Source organism: Macadamia integrifolia, chromosome 11 (assembly GCF_013358625.1).
Source record: "Macadamia integrifolia cultivar HAES 741 chromosome 11, SCU_Mint_v3, whole genome shotgun sequence".
NCBI lineage: Eukaryota > Viridiplantae > Streptophyta > Magnoliopsida > Proteales > Proteaceae > Macadamia > Macadamia integrifolia.
In genome coordinates, this window is record NC_056567.1 from 11,845,083 (window position 1) to 11,861,781 (window position 16,699).

A 16,699-nucleotide genomic window follows, 5' to 3' on the forward strand; every position below is an offset into this window, starting at 1 on the left:
CCCCCCCCCCAAAAAAAAATCCAAAAAAAAAAAGGAAATGTAATTGTGAACAGATTTACTGATTGAACTCTTGAAAATGTTAAAATCTAATTCATTTTGGTTCAATTGGATCAAGGATTTTTGGGATAACCATCACAACCATTAATGATGGTGTTGTAACTTGTAACAGTGCTAAGCCTTAGATGGAAAGCTTTGGTGATTTCAACTGTTAGTGCTCTAATAACAACCATTATCTCATTATTTTGGCTGTTAAATAATCTCTTAGTATTATGTTTTTCTCATCAAATATTAAATGTAGCATTTTCATAATTAGTTGGTTAAGGCGTTCGGCATTTGTGCTCAAATAATTATATTTAAACTTTGGTTTGATCTTCTGGAAAAAGTGTATGAAAGCTGTAATTTGATGTTGTTAGTGGCTACAAACACAAAATAGCTTTCTTAACAATGAGTGCTCTGTGCCATAGATCTTGTCTGTTGCTGTTTTCATTTGAAGTAATTGCAATCGCTTATATTGCAGAGCTTTTCTTTTTTCCTTTTCTTCTCTCTATATCTTTTTATTTTACCCTCTCACGGATCCATGTAGCCAACTCCATTTAGTTGGGAAAATACTAAGTTGTTGTTGCAGAGCTTTTTCAGAACCGACTGATTATGAAATTTGGGAGGGAGAAGGGTGCCAATGTCTTGAAGAAAGTGAAAAAAATTCATTTGCCCCCAGGTTGCTGCCCCTTCAATAGGTATCCGATTGGCCCGTTGTAAACTCCTTATAGATTATGAAGGAGAGCCACAGACACAACCCAAGACACAAACCTAGCGTGGACCTGGACGTCAAAGGCTCGAGAGCTGTTGGATCTTCTCTCTATGGCTCCATTTGGTTGCAAGGGAAGTGGGAAATGGAAGTCAAGGGAATTCCACCCCCCCCCATCCTTCTGAGAATATTCTTTAATTTTTTTCCCATCTTTTTCTTTTACATTCTCTTCTTGCCAAACAAACATGGCCTAAGTGTTTGTGGTTCATTAACATGGTTTCCATCTCTGGGCTGCTACAGTTATTTCTAGTTGACCCACCATGGGTGGATCCTACTTAATCATCAGGTCTTCCAATAATTCATGATTGCACTTCAGGGATCTAAATGTATCATAGGCCAGGAATGACACAATGGACAAGAACTTGAACTCAATCTGTAGTGCTACACTGCTTATTGTATTCCATTGTAATGGAGAACTTGCAGTAATTATTGTGATACAAAGTAGCATTTGAGTGTGATATCTGATCACTGATCTTCATTATAGCACTCCATTATGGTGCCACTGTAACACTGTGCCATGGCCCATGGGAGACTTTATGTGGCTCCCCACGTTCTCCTGAGTTCTTTGAGGTGAGAGAGCCTCCACCTTCCCACATATTTCTTTAGTATTTACGGGAAGATGAAAGCGTTAAATATAAGTTTTCTTCACCAAGGGGCCAGGTTTTGATTACATGGTGAGGATCAATATTAAGCTTAGTTTGGATGCATTCTCGGAATAGATTTTGAGTCTTTTGAAACGAGAAAATAAAGAAAAATTGGATTTCAGAATATGTTATAGACCCAATCTATTCAATGCGCATCAAACACAGCTTAAATGTGTGTGTTGGTGGCTAAAATCCGGGTGTGGGTGAGTGAATTGTTGTTTTTGGAAAAGTCAACAAAAATAAGGAAAAGTCAACAAAAATAAAAAGGTGAAAGAGGACTCATTTTAAGTTATTTGTAATTCAAAATGGGGTCAACATTTGATGCTGGCAAATGCTTTGGGGCTTCTTTCGGCCCTAAAAGCACTCTTTTTCTTCTTGAGTTGACAGAGTTTCTCATGAAACCAGAACTAGTATACCTTTTTATTAAGAAACCATTGTTCACCTGAAAGGACATTTAAGGGAACCCTGGCCTCAAGAGACTTCAATTATTTGGCTCAAGCAAAAGAGGATGCTCGTTTAAGGCCCTCCTGTCCAGAGTAGCTTCCAAAAGCAATCCCAAATGGGCCCAAACAAAACAGTTAATTTGGGCTTCAGAATGTGCTCTGTCTGATCCATGACCCAGCCCATGAGCCCATGACTAGATGAAAAAAAAAAAAAAAAAATATTCCACCCTTTGCCATCTCTCTAAATCTATCTATTAATATTTTGGTTTTTCTTAAAACCTGGTTGCTTTTCCTTCCTCACTTCCCTTTCATAGTCATTGTTTCTTAATCTGCACTCATCTCTAATGCCTTGGAGTCTTAGACATCATTCTACTTATTTCATTTTTATTTATTCCCAATCATTCCACATGCCTTGCAGCTTCTTTGCTTTATCGCTACTTTTAATGTATTAGTCCTACAGTGTAAAGTGAGGAGCCCCCAACCTAATCTTTTAGAAATTGTAGCATGTTTGTTCTACCTAATAATTTACTTTCTTTAGATTTTCCTTTGAGCTTGGTTTAGGTTCATGAGGAAGTCTATTTTGTATATTAATTAACAAATTGACTTCAGACCTCTATGGTGGGTTCATAGTTAGCAAACATATGAATGCTGGAGAAAAAAGAGGTGTGAGAGTGTGGAGGCTGACTGCCCTGGTCCATGAGAGGCGGAAATACCCGTCCTATTGATGCTTTCATGTGTGTTTACTCCCATTGGTTGGTCTAGGCATTAGTATATGGGCCATGCTTCTGGATACATACATTATTTGGGATAGTATTTTCTGTGGGAGAAAGCACCCTCCGCCATGCCCCCTCTCAGTCTCTCTCCTTTCCATTTCCATGTTAAATGACCGATATGGCGGAGGTGAGAGACAGAGAGGGCGGGGTGCTTCCCCACAAAGAACACTTTTCCATAAATTATTTTTTAGGGAAAATTTTCCTCCACCCATGAAGTAAGGTTCACCAACCATCCTAGAGTCTTAATTACAACCCTCTACAGCATGGGTCCAAAATTTCCCTTGAGGTCCCATCCAAGCATCCATGAGCCCTGCATTGAAGGAAAGTTAGTTCTTCCTCTTGGGTGAAGGGAAATTGGGTCCTTATTTTTTTTAAATATTTAGAAATATGATTTCTTATTTTTACCCAATTCTTTTTTAATATTGTTTTACCCATTTTTTTTTTAAATCAATTAATTAGTACACAGAGAAATTTATTGGGTATAGGATCGGCTGTTATATGGTGATTTTAAGGTTATAAAAGGAAAAAAACAACCATTGAAATTAAATGCAGGTTAACTATTTGTTAATGGATGGAATTAAGGAGTTCGGATTGTCAAGATTTAAGTAATAGAGATTAATTAAAAAAAAAAATGATAAATTTTAAGGAGGTGAAGTCACTGAAGTCTGAACTGTAAGTAGTGGAAGGAGTTGTAATGGACCTTACCGAAAAAAAAAAAAAAAAAGGAATTGTAATGGAAGTGGTAACTGAACGCCCCCGTTTCCTCGGTAAAGCCACTCCTATTTTTATTCCTATTTTCTCTCTATCTCCCCACTTGTGCAAGTAACAGAAATGAGCCTAACAGGGCAATGGCAACAACAGTCTTCCACACGATAGAAACACTGTATCATGTAAAGATTCCTCTCTAATCTATGTTGCCATCGTGGGTTTACGGCCATTAGCTTGAAAATTGGCTTTTTGGCTCTTATGGGTCTGTGTCTTTCTTTGTTCAAGTGAGTTGCAGGGTCAAGGCACTATTAAGCACAAGGTATGAAGGGAATTAGGGGTTACCTATGAGGGTGCTTTGGGTACTTGGAAGCTATTAACTTGTAGTCTTTGGATTCACTTCCCTTCTCTACCAAAGCTCTCTAGCACTCTTTTGCTCTCTCTGGGACTCGCTGACACTCTTCCTTCCGTTCCACTGTGCGTTGGCTTATAGGGTTTTTTTTTTTTTTTTTTTTTTTTCCTGTGTCGTTTGTTTTGTTTTTATTCATTAATGCGGAACCTCTCTCTCAAGAAAGTAAGAGAGAGTGAGAGAATCATGTGATCCACCTCATTTTCCACTAAAAACACCTCACTGCTTGTTCTAACTCTTTCTGTTTATACATACATTTTCTCCTCCTTAGATTATTGTTTATGCAATGGCCTCAAGTGCTTCAAGGTTCATCAAGTGTGTTACAGTTGGTGATGGGGCTGTTGGGAAGACTTGCATGCTTATCTGTTACACAAACAACAAATTTCCCACTGTAAGCCCCTCTTTTTACACTCCCAGAATTCGATTTTGCTCTTGCAGATTTCCAATTTTTTGGGGTTTGTATGTTTTTTTATGGGTTTCTGCTTGTGTGTATTTTTTGGGTGATTTTATAGATTTATAAATATTCAAATGTGTTTTCCTTTCCTAGATTTGTCCCTTTTTTTTCTAATTTTTTTTTTTTTATCTGGTATTAGAGATATTTATCTTGGTAATGCATTTGTGGTTTTAATGTTTTTCCTCATAAATTGTGTTCTAGTATTTAACCTTTTAGTTGCTCTTATTTTTTTGTTATTGTTCCCTAACGATGCCTTCTCATGTTAGGACTATATACCCACTGTTTTTGATAACTTCAGTGCCAATGTTGTTGTTGAAGGAATGACTGTCAATTTAGGCCTCTGGGATACAGCAGGTTAGATTTTGGAGACTTTTGAACCAATTATTTCTTACTTTCATTATTTGATAGAAAGCTGGTTAACAATTTGTCTGTTAGAACTGAATACTGGTTTTGTAAATAGGTCTGTGATATGAACCTCACATGCTTGATGAATTAATGCTTCTGCTGAATTTGGCATTTGGTTTCCTTTCTCCTCACCTTTAGTAAGTTTGGTTTTTCACTCTCATGAATCAAATATTACTTGTTTTGATAGGGCAAGAGGATTACAATAGATTGAGGCCCTTAAGCTATAGAGGAGCAGATGTCTTTGTCTTGGCCTTCTCATTAGTTAGTCGAGCAAGCTATGAGAATGTACTAAAAAAGGTGTGTAATGAAGATAATTACTGGTTTCAGTCTCTTGATTCTGAGAGAAGTTTTTTGTGTATATTTGAATGCTGATATATAATTTCTCTGTCAGTGGGTCATAGAACTTCAGCATTACACGCCTGGAGTCCCTGTAGTTCTTGTGGGCACTAAATTGGGTGAGTCTGGGAGCTCCACGTATATATGTGTCCTCACCTCCTTCCAATAAGTCTTTGCTGGTTTGTTATAAATTTCTTGCTTTATGTAGTCTTCTTGATAATTATATTGTCATACTTCAGTTCAACAACATTGTCAGATATTAGTTTTTTCCATTACATGGTAAAGATTCATCTTGTTATGAATGCTATTACAATTGGAACCTCATTTTGAATTTCTTTTATTTGCTTATATTTATATTGAAATTTTTATGAGCCTCATTGCTATAATGTTCCTGCATATTCCATAATAATAAATAAATAAATAAAAAAAAAATCTTTACTGCATAACTAAAAGCTCTCTGACCACCTAATAAATGCTGCGACTCTGTTTGGGTTTAGTTGAGTCTGATGTAAAAGGAATTAGCATGTGACGCATAATTTTGTGGTGTCTTGCTTTGTTGGATATTGGCATTCATGGTATGTATCATCATGAGGAGAACAGCTCTGTGCATTTCTCTTCTGTATTTTCTTCCTTACTTCTCTCTCTCTCTCTCTCTGGATTTACTGTTAAGCATATCTCATTCAGACTTGCTATGCAATGCACTTCTATTTTTACTTTGGATTCACTAGACTGTTGAGATGGGATTGTGGCACTGGAGTTGGCAGAGATCATAGGTGCACATTGTTGGATTTTTTTTTTTGCCTTGGGTCTTCTATCTTTATTCCCTGAAGGTCTGGATCCTATGGATATTTTTGAATGCTAGCCACTGGCTTAGCTCTAATATAGGCTTTTCATGGTGAATTCTTGCCACCATACGCAGAGCAACTGCATTGAGGTTGAATAACTAAATGATGTAGGGCCATTTAAATCCTGACATCTAACGGGGCCAAAGGATTTAGGGTTTTCATTTAGAGGGTCTATATGGTGATTATTGTTATATTTCAGTCCAGGGTTTGTTAAATGATAGGGAACTTAACTTGCAGAATTGGGAAATCATTGTTTCAATGGAACATGATTTCATGGAAACTTGTGAAAAGAGGTTAGTATTGCCTCAGGAAATGAGAAAGGAAAAAATAATGTGCTTAGAGCTGTGATTGATTGCTTTTCTTAACTCTTCCTTCATGATGATCAAGAAAAAATAGCCAAGAATTAAGATGAACTAAATGAACTTCAGAAACTTTTAAACAAGCCTAAATAGCCGACAGAATTTCTCCAAAAGAAAAATCAAAATTTTATTTGATTAAAATATTGCAAGCACATTGCTTTCATTTTCCATCTTATTTTTGTAAATTGGGAAGCTTAACTGCTGAAAGTTGTTCCTAAAACAACTCTAAAGGCATCAGAATATTCTCTTGATTAATTTTCATCTAAAGAAACTAGGACTCCTAAGCTATTTCCTAGCACCTAACAAATCTAAACTTGATGAAAAAGGTAAAAATGCCAGGTTGACAATTCTTGGTTATGAAAGTTCCATTTTTAAACAATATATGCTGGAAAACCCTTAAAGTGTTCTATAGTGTGCATTCTTCTGCACTCAACAATAATTGGAGCAAATATTTTCTTTTTTTTGGGTGAAATAAAGCCACAGATGTAATCAATCATCCATAGAGAAATTTCTGCTGTACTCTTTAGAAATGTTAGGAACTATTATATCTTTTAGATGTTTATGTCTTTAAATTGAGGTTTCTATGCCATAGTTTTTCATATTGAACCAGGCATTGAAAAGAAAAAGGGCCCAATTTTGGTTTTGATTGGTCAAACAATGGTTTGAGAAGAATAAATTTTTTGGTAGAAGTAAAAAACAGAACAAAATAATAGGTGGTGGTGAAGAAACTACTAGGCAGCAAGGATGCAGATTGGTGAAACTATTTGTGTCTTTCTTCTTAAGTGTGCCTTTATGTTAGATTTTTACCCAAAGAAAACCAATGAACTGAGCTGGTTTGTTTCGCGTTTCAATCACCCATGGTTATATATCCAGACCAAACTGAAAAAGAGGGTGATTCCAGTTTAATCCGATTCAACTGACACTCTGGTCCAGTTCAATTATAAAATCTGTGGTCTATGCATCTGTTGTTTCCCATTATTTGCTGAGTGTGTGGTTTATATGGATGTACAGATCTCCGTGAAGATAAGCACTATTTGGCTGATCATCCTGGATTAGTGCCTGTGACTACGGCACAGGTATTTTTTTTGTACCATACTACCATGCATCTAGTTTTCTTTGTTCTATGTGAACTTCGTAACCAGGATTGTTTATGGTAATGATTATCAGGGGGAGGAACTTCGCAAACTGATTGGTGCTGCTTATTATATTGAATGCAGCTCTAAAACTCAGCAGGTAATGATAAACTAGTTTTTGTGTTGCAACCTTAGTTATGTCATATGTATGTATTACAGTGATCGGCAACCTATAAGCAACTCAACATCATGGTGCGACTCTCACAGTACATGCAGGGGGGGGGGTTGTTCCACCATGAGATGGTCCATCGTAAATCTGGACATTTTCTTTTTGGTGGGTAGATAGTGGACCCCAAAATTACACATTGTTCTTTTTGCTTCCCACTAGTTTGGATGTACAGTTATGTCTTTGTCCCAAATTGGATTTTGAAAACATCCATCCTTTGATTTTATTTGCTTTGTAATTTCAAGTTGTAAAAGAGTAAGATTAGTCTACTGGTAAATTAGGACACTAGAGAAATGTTTTTCAGTAGATAAGGAAGTCTGTCTCCTTGAGTTACTGCCAAGGCATATGCCCGGGTTTGAGTGTTGAGGGTGTCCACCTTGTGCGGAAAAACGGCCAAAGGTTAGGACTGATTCCAAACTCATCCCTCCCAGGACCCCGCATAGGTGGGGCCAGCACTGGTTAATGGCTTCCTTTTTAGGTCGCACATTAGTTTCTTGTACAATCATATTGCAGGTAGATCTTCATCAGCAGCCCTTGGTTTACGTGTCTATCCTATGTGCAGAATGTTAAAGCAGTATTTGATTCTGCTATCAAGGTAGTTATCAAGCCACCACAGAAACTGAAGGAAAAGAAGAAAAAACCGAGTCGAGAATGTTCAATGTTGTGAGTACACTAAATTTTTCTCTTCTCAAATATATTTGAAAAGCCTCCTTGTTTATTCAGTAAAGTTGCTTGGTAATAACAAAATCTCGGAGGAAAACAAAAAGTAGCCATAAAATTAGCTCATTGATTAGCTTTTCTCCATTAATTGGTTAACTTCCACTGTGTAAGAGGAAGTATAACACCTTCTGATCATGTGTTCTTCATTAATTTTGTTACTGTATGGTGAAATCCTTTTTGTTCTTATACCAATGCCAAGTCCTTGTATCTTCTTTATTTATTTATTTATTTGATAGTTAAGGAGGGGAAAGTAGAGAACAGCCAGGAGGCTCCAACTTGAGACCTCCTGGTGAGCTTGGGCTTTTTGCCCATCACAGCTTACTAACTGCACTAGGCAGTTGTTAGTCGGTGTATCTTAATCTCTTTTTCCCACTCATTGTTATTGTGGAGATTTTACATTCTATCAGCAAACTAAAAGGAGGCCTCAAAATTCAAGAAAGAAATAATCCATGACCATGGAGCTTGATTCATCTAATCATCTTCCAGTTTGTGAAAATTGCACTCAAAGGACTGAAAGAATGGCTAGGAATCAAGTTAATAATTGAGTCCAATATTTCATTGTAGAGTAATGAGAAGATTATGAGTTCTAACATTCAACACCCTCTCCCTGCTGCCACAAATTTTGTCTCAATTGCAGGAATGTCTTCTGCGGTAGGAACCTCATGTCTTTCAAGTGAGATTCATTTTTTCTTGACGACGCTGTAGCGTTTTACTGCTTTAATGTGGCAATTGGATCTCTCCAGCATGTTTGGGTAATGCTTGCCAGATTGTTGACTGATTTTCTGTGGATAATGCTTCAGTTAGAAGGCAGTTTGTTCTTGGAATCCTGTCACACATTGTATGTAGCCAACTTCCATTTCTAATCCTAGTGTTCTAATCACAGAAGAGCATGAATATCTGACTCAAATGCTGTCTGTGTGAGAATTTTGAGCTTTTTATGGGTTTCTTTTTATAAAAATGAAGTGTGCTACAAGTTTCAAATGTTCGATGTAATTAGTTTTTGGAATCAGTTAACTTCCAGAACTCATTCCTAAAATATTAATAATGAAAAAAATTCTGAAATTGTTTGATGGAAATTGAATAAAGTGATGCAATGGCCATATGTGCCAATAAATAAATTTACTAGGAATCATCCAATGAGCAAAGTGGGAAGAGAAAATTAAGAAACTTTGCATCTAAATTCAAATTGTTTGGTTGCAAAGGAAATTAAAGGAAGGGAAGTGAAATTATCAAACCTAAAAAGAAACTTTTGTGATAATTTTCATATGATTATATGGTCAATTCCAAATCAGTCCATATTTGATTATATATTTATTTTACTTTGCATCTAAATTCCTTGAATTTGAAAAGTGAATTAAAAATTACATCTAAAAAGCATTATTGTATGGCCCAAAAGTAACTGAAACAAGAATTCTTGGGGTTTACCCAGCCCAGTCCTATCGGGCTCAGGGCAGTCTTAGGTTGGGCTGGGAATCTCAGCGCACACCCATTCCAGGCCAATTGGGCTCAGGGCAGACTTGGTTGTGTTTGAATTTTCTGGGCCAAATTTGCACCCCAGTGGCCCAGTCCCAAACTGGCAACCAAGATTAGGGTTTGGGCCTTGGGGAGGCCCAATCTTAAAATTTCCAAGTTCAACTGTTCAAACTTCAAACAAGTTCAAGACCTGCTATATGAGACCACACTAAAAAGGGTCTAGAACGGGTGAACACTTCATAGAGCCTTTGAGATGTCATTCACCTCCATTACCCAGAGATCACAAACAAGTGGATGAACTCAGCCAGTGCCTAATTAAAAGTAGTTGCCTTCATTAATATCTGGGAAGGAATCCTTAGAAAATTACGCCCCATCCTTGAGTTATCCTCACTTCTGTCAGAAAATGGAGGTGGATATTGAAGAATCAACAAAAAATTTTCTTGTGATTCTCTTAGTTAACTGGTTTTCCGTAGTTTTCTCCTCGTGTTCTATTGAGCAGGTTGCCGATTTCATTGCTTTTGGGATCAGGAATTAAATTCTCCACAATTGTGCTATTTGCCTTGATTCTAGTAGAAATAATCATCTGGTCTATTCTTGGAAACAAAATGGATGCCAACAAATGTAGACCATTGCAGCGGAAAGGAGAACCTCCACCATCGAAGGCCATCTTCCTCTTTCCCCCAATCTTTCACTGTGATCCTGCTCCTTTCATCTATAACCTCCACCACCAAAGGCCAATCTTTCATAACTCACGAATGTACTCTGCTGCAATTCCAAATCGAGTTAAAGAAACCCTTCGCCACTAAAATGAAGACCCCCTTCCCCATCTCTTTCAGTTGTTGAATTAAGGGTGATCCCAAGCCAAGTTGGGCTGCCAAATTCCCACATCCCATTAAATTAGCTTAGGCTCAACTTAACCCGAGGTTGGGCCTAGGATCAGTCCTGTCGGTTTCATCTTAGCCCAGTCTAGCCTTGAATGGCAGTGTTTGGGTCGGGTTGGATTGTCCTTGATTGACCCTAGCAACCCTTATGTGTGGGATCTTTTTCCCTTAATTTTATATAAATAGAATCATAGAAGAAGCAATCTCATAACCAAGTAGTGGCGACTCTTGTGTGTATTTGTGCTAGTCATCACAAGTTAATTCATACTATACTCAACCAATACATCATCTTCTTAGTTGGTAAATGCTGGATGGGTTTGAAAACAACTAATAAAGTTGCGCCAGCTCCAATGTATTTCTTCATGACTCTTATAGCTGAATAAGTTTGTATGCATCAGCCACACCAACCTGCCTTTGTTAATTCAGGAAATCATGATTTGTGATATCAGCAAATAATAAGACTGTGGAGGAAATTAATGAAATTATAACTTCTGGTCATCAGACAACCAGATGGGATCCTTTGTCGCGTGATATACATCGTGTAGCACAGATCTAAGGGCTGCAAGCACTTTGGGCTATGCGTGCGTCCATACCTTGGACTGTATATTTGAGGGTTCTCAACCTTTTAATTTGTGCTACATAATGTAACATGCTACAGCGGAACCCGATCCTCGGACAACCATAGACTTGATCATTGGTTATATATACTCTCTTGTTCTCCTCTTCTTTATTCTTTTATTTTTAGGGACTGGTTTTCTCACGCAGGCCTATATGAAATGTTATCGTCACATATATAAGGGTATAACGTATAAGAATCAATCATCCAATATTTTTTTAAGGTAATAATCCAATAGTTATTATTTTTAATTTTGGTGGATATAATTATCCAATAGTTGAACTGTTGATCCTGTCCATACAACTGTTTATGGAATCTTGCTTTCACATTATTTTTTAATTATCCCCGTTTCAATTTTTTGGGTTCTTCACTTGCATATGTTTACCAAAAAAAAAAAAGACTTGCATATGTGAAATAGATAAAATTATTTTTGCTAGATACCATGATTCTTGAATCCTCAAATTAAGGATCTTTGGGCAGGTGTTAAATTTCAGTCCGAATCAATCAGATTGATTGAAATTGATCAAAAAATCCAGCTGAACTGGATTCTTAATGGTTTGATTTTGATTTCAGAAATGAAATGAAAACCACATCGAACCAAGTGAAAAACTGGAAAAAAAAAAAAACAGTTTTTTATATTTATATTTGATAAACTAGAACGAAATTGGACCAAACTAAAATGAAAGTGGACCAATAAGATTTAAAAAAAAAATCAATTAAAACCCGAAACCAAACTAGATCAAAATTGAAACCAAACCATCCAAAACCAAACTTAAGCTTAATGGTTCGGCTTAGAACCTTCCTAATATTTCCTTCTTGGATTTGATACCTGCCCTCCTTCGGAGCTTGCCCAACCTTTTGGGTTGTATTTTTTTTTTTTTGTTTCTTTTTTCTTTTTTTTTTTTTTAAAATCTAGAAGGTGGTTTCCTTGTCATTCTTGTGCTTTACTGAATATATTTATTAAGGAAAAAGGCTGACATGCCTTTAAAGTGCCTAACATATGTCATCGTCTCTTCTTACCCTTTAGAAAAGACTACGCTATCCTCCTGTGTCTAGCACTCTAGACCTGCGATTGATACACATTGCCAATTCATCAAAAGTTGATAGCATGCCGAATCCTCTCCCTAAATGAATAAAGAAAAGAAGTTTTTCACTCTCCCATATATTGTACTTTGAAAATGCCATTATTCTCTCGGTCAATTCAAAAGTCAAATCTCATGGTTTGAAATATTCTCTCTTCACCATGGTCCAAAAATTAAAAAAATCCAATCGTGCAATTTAAAAAAATAAAAAATAAACAACAAAGAAAAGTATTTTATCCATAATGATAATTAAAAACTTCAAAGATGACATCTTCAATGGTATATGTGGATAATTTGATTTCATTTTAATGATTCTTCAATGGTGCATTTTCTCGAGTGTGGATAAGGTTTTCCTTAAAAAACTATTTTCGTACGGTCTGATCCACACAGATGGAGTCCACCGAAAGATTTTTCCTTGGATGGATTCCATCTGTGTAGATCAGTCTTGTACGTGAGAACCTGATCCACTTTCCATTATTTCATCAAATTCCATTTTGTCAAGCATTGAAAAAATAACAGAATTCCATTTCTTCAAACCTTGTGCCATGAATCCTACCTCAATACTAAACCCGTAAGATGTATATATAGAGCTATAAATAGAGGCAAGTCCAGGCTCTGATGCCTTGTTCACAGTGTTAATTCCATATCTATAAGCTCTATAATATTAGAGAAGAAAAGATATGTCACCAGTAATGGCATCTCTGCAGGCTCTCCTGTCTGCACCCTTCAATCATTTCATCCATGGCGACTTCCATTGGGTTGTCTCCAGAATGACCCTCTTGGATAAACTTCTTTTCCTGGTATTTAATCGTTTTTTTTAACAAATAATCCTTTTATTATGTAGGAATTTCCAACTTTGTTAATGCTCTGTGTGTGTGTGTTGGTGCAGATAATGCACACCATTGATAAGCTTGGGATATGGCATCGATTACCAGTGTTCTTGGGGATGATATATTTGGCCATCCGGAGACACCTTCACCAAGAATATAACCTCATTAACGTGGGAACTACACCCAATGGGGTCCGATTTAACCCAGTTGATTACCCTTATAGGACAGCAGATGGGACTTATAATGATCCTTTCAATGAAGGTGCAGGTGGTGAGGGTACCTTCTTTGGCCGCAATATTCCTCCTGTTGATCAGAAGCATGAGGTATTCCCTAGAACCACTTCTTTAATTTCTCTTTCACCTATAGCTACAAAGCTTGCTTTCATGCTTCACCTTCTCATGTATGTGAAAGCTAGATTCGGCTCCTCTCCTTAGTGCCTATCTCCCATGTCTTGTCCATAGTTATCTGGATGAGCGATACATGGCGTGGCGATGATCCAATGGTTTCAACTCTTCTCCTTAGTGCCTATTGTCTAGATCGGATCATAGTTACTTTAGCGAACGCCACGTGACTAGGTGATGATCCATTCTAGTTACCCATGTCTTTTTTCTTTGGTGAACAGTCAACCCATCTTAACCCCATCCCAGTCCCATCTTTTGGTTACCAGCCTCTATTCCAACCCTAATCAACAAGAATATTCAGACGATTGAGTCAGATTTTTTTTTCTAAAATTTAATATTTTAAATGTATAATAATTATTCAGAAAAGAAATCATTAACAAAAATAAAATAACTATTGCTGAAAGAAGACGTGTACTCTTTTTTTGCTTAATAAATGTTTTGTTATTAATAAAACCACAAATAAATAAAACAATGAATAGAGAGACTAGAAAGCAAAGGTGAACAGAAATTAAAAGAGAAAACATGATTAAGCAAGCTGGCATTTGTTTCCTTGTTCTCCTTGTTCTCCTCTCCAACTATTTCAGTGTTCAATCCATTTTCTCTCACCCATCCAGCGGCTGGGATGACTTGGATATGAATCCTAACACATGGGGATGCGTTTTTTGGTTGTCCCAGCTATTGGGTGGATATATGATAAATGGTTGGTGTTGGAGAGGATCTTTTCCAACTGTTTTATTGTTTCTGTAATATCTTCTTTATTGATTAAGGAAAAGTCAAAAAAATTAGGCGAGAAAAATGAAGCAGCTCAGCCAAGTTGTCTTCAAAGGCTAATATATTTCCTTGCAAAATTTGCTTCTTTATAATATACGACAAGTTGAGATGTATGACCTATTTTATTTTAGGAGTAATGTTCTTTATCTAGGAGAGTAGTGTACATTAGTGCCTCCATGTGTTATATCTCTCTCCTTTCCCATATGAAATAACATCTCTACCCTTGTTGAGGGGAAGAGAGAGTAGACCAAAAAAGGGCTAGCATATACTATGCTTTTGGATAGAGAATTCAATCCCTTTATTTTAATTCCTTAAAAGTTGGGAGAAAGAACCCTGCTAGGCCATGTAGGGAATGTTAGTGCCTCCTATGTCTAACCCTCTTCTCCCTCCTATGAAATAACATATCTGCCCCTATATTGTGGGAGGAGAGAGACACAGAAGACGCTATCGTGTACTATGTAGTTGGACCAATAAGTTAATCCCTTTAATTTTTCATTAAATGGAAACAATTGCATGCTATTTTTATTTTGGGTAATGAACCCTATCAGTCGGTTTACCTATATCCAGACATAGACAGATATAAAAGGACCACACTACCCCTGCCCTATGCGTGTGGGCTTTATATATATATGTGTGTTGATGCCTTATCACCCACATATTGATGATTTCTGTTTTGTTGGCATTGTATAGCTACTGAAGCCAGATCCAATGGTGGTGGCCACGAAACTTCTAGCCCGGAGGAAGTTCATAGACACGGGAAAGCAATTTAACGTGATCGCGGCTTCTTGGATTCTGTTCATGATACACGATTGGCTTGATCACATGGAGGACACCAACCAAGTAGGTCTACTAGTTTAATCGAGAACCATCTAATATTACTGATGGTATCAATGGAATAATTCTTATGCATGTGTGGTGCATTATTTGTATTAAAATTTATACAATGGATGCAGGTAGAGCTCACAGCACCAAAGGAAGTAGCAAACCAGTGTCTACTCGAAGAATTCAGATTCTACAAAACCAAGGAGGTCCCACCTGGTTTCTACGATATCAAAACTAGTACTTTGAACATCCGAACACCTTGGTGGTAAGTTATAAGAGTCTTATGTTGGATTTATGGGCTTAATTAATTATTCGATTTGATTAAATGGGTGATATTCAAGTTACATGAATTGGTTTGATCCACCCTCAAGTTTAGGGATATGTTAGTCCAACCTAGTGTGGTTTAATGTTTTGGGTGCAAAATAGTATTATAAATACTGAATTTTAGGTCCCTACAGTCATTATTCACTCTTTCTCATTTTACTACTAAATTAAGAGAACTCAAGAAAATGTGAGGATTTATAGAAAATCCATAACAAAGAAAAGAAAACTGCATATTAGGTGTAAGATATCGATCATTTATGTTTTGGTTGGACTTTGTATTCTAATTGTCTGTTTGGGAACCTATGTTATGATATCCTAAACTTACAAAGTTGAGATGCAATAATGAATTTGGTTTGTTATGGTCTATTATTATTATTATTATTATTATTATTATTATTATTATTGGGAAATGTGAAGGGATGGAAGCTCTGTATATGGAAGCAATGCAAAAAGTCTGGAAAAAGTGAGGACATACAGAGATGGAAGCTCAAGATATCGGAGGAGGACGGCCTTCTCCTACATGACGAAGAAGGGAGGGCTATATCCGGTATCGTGCGCAACAGGTGGACAGGAGTGTCCACCTTGCAGGCCCTTTTCGTGAAGGAACACAATGCAGTGTGCGACGCCCTCAAGAAGGAATACCATGACCTTGAAGACGAAGACCTCTACCACCATGCAAGACTCGTCACTTCTGCCGTCATTGCCAAGATACACACCATTGATTGGACTGTTGAGCTCCTTAAGACCGATACATCGCTCGCATCTATGCGCACCAATTGGTGAGCCACTCAATCTCTCTCTTAAACCTCTCTCTCTCTCTCTCTCTCTCTCTAACGTGTATATTTTGCAGGTAATGGGATACTATACTAGATTTGACTAGGGTTAATTAGGTGCTCAATCAAATATCAATCAATCTGTTCAATATTGGTTGGTATATTTGCAGGGTCCACTTGTGTCTAATGGTACAACCAGTTTTGTCTATTACTTTCTCTATACTCAAGATTATGTGGAAATCGTCTGTAGCTGTTACATTGGTGCAGTGAGTATCAGGTGGTTGAGAGTCTCTTGGGATGCATGGTCAGATACTCTCAACCCTTTGATGCTCACCGCATCTCACTGCTCGCTGCAAAGGATGTGGACTTGTTTAGGACCAGCTTGAGCATAAGTTCAAGCTCAAGCTAGGGGTTCAACAGGGTCAGTTTGAGCAAGGTATTTTAAAACCCCAATCTAGCCCAATGCTAGGTTGGGTTGAGATATCTCAACCTAGGACCATCCCAATCCTATCAGGCTCAGGCGGACTTG

The 16,699-nt window shown here is 37.2% G+C and overlaps 1 protein-coding gene, 1 long non-coding RNA gene and 1 pseudogene across 4 annotated transcripts in view; all 3 read left to right on the top strand.

Annotated features, from left to right (window-relative positions):
- Positions 1 to 1,263, top strand: part of LOC122093292 — a 3,364-nt gene extending 2,101 nt beyond the window's left edge. Inside the window, exon 2 of one of the 2 annotated variants that reach the window (XR_006144408.1) lies at positions 626 to 1,263. This is a non-coding gene — a long non-coding RNA (uncharacterized LOC122093292). The remainder of the gene's footprint in view (positions 1 to 625) is intronic. The other variant, XR_006144407.1, reaches the window with a different exon arrangement.
- A 2,287-nt stretch (positions 1,264 to 3,550) lies between these two features.
- On the top strand, positions 3,551 to 9,178 carry LOC122094377 (rac-like GTP-binding protein 3). 2 transcript variants are annotated; one of them, XM_042665153.1, is made up of 9 exons: positions 3,551 to 3,692; positions 4,051 to 4,170; positions 4,500 to 4,587; positions 4,826 to 4,935; positions 5,030 to 5,093; positions 7,190 to 7,254; positions 7,346 to 7,411; positions 8,040 to 8,140; positions 8,835 to 9,178. In XM_042665153.1, the coding sequence occupies exons 2-9, from the start codon at positions 4,066 to 4,068 to the stop codon at positions 8,872 to 8,874; spliced, it is 639 nt and encodes a 212-aa protein (XP_042521087.1). In that variant the 5' UTR covers positions 3,551 to 3,692; positions 4,051 to 4,065; the 3' UTR covers positions 8,875 to 9,178. The 2 variants fall into 2 exon arrangements, with proteins under 2 accessions (XP_042521087.1, XP_042521088.1); XM_042665154.1 differs by lacking the exon at positions 3,551 to 3,692 and adding an exon at positions 3,699 to 3,847.
- A 3,751-nt stretch (positions 9,179 to 12,929) lies between these two features.
- Positions 12,930 to 16,480, top strand: LOC122092786 (annotated as a pseudogene).
- The last annotated feature ends 219 nt before the right edge of the window (positions 16,481 to 16,699 follow it).

Bases quoted from the DNA above. Each gene is read 5' to 3' on its own strand.
- LOC122094377 (XM_042665153.1), top strand. From the start codon at position 4,066: ATGGCCTCAAGTGCTTCAAGGTTCATCAAGTGTGTTACAGTTGGTGAT. The intron at 4,588-4,825 runs GTTAGATTTTGG...TTGTTTTGATAG, and splicing joins AGGCCTCTGGGATACAGCAG to GGCAAGAGGATTACAATAGA. The intron at 7,412-8,039 runs GTAATGATAAAC...TCCTATGTGCAG, and splicing joins GCAGCTCTAAAACTCAGCAG to AATGTTAAAGCAGTATTTGA.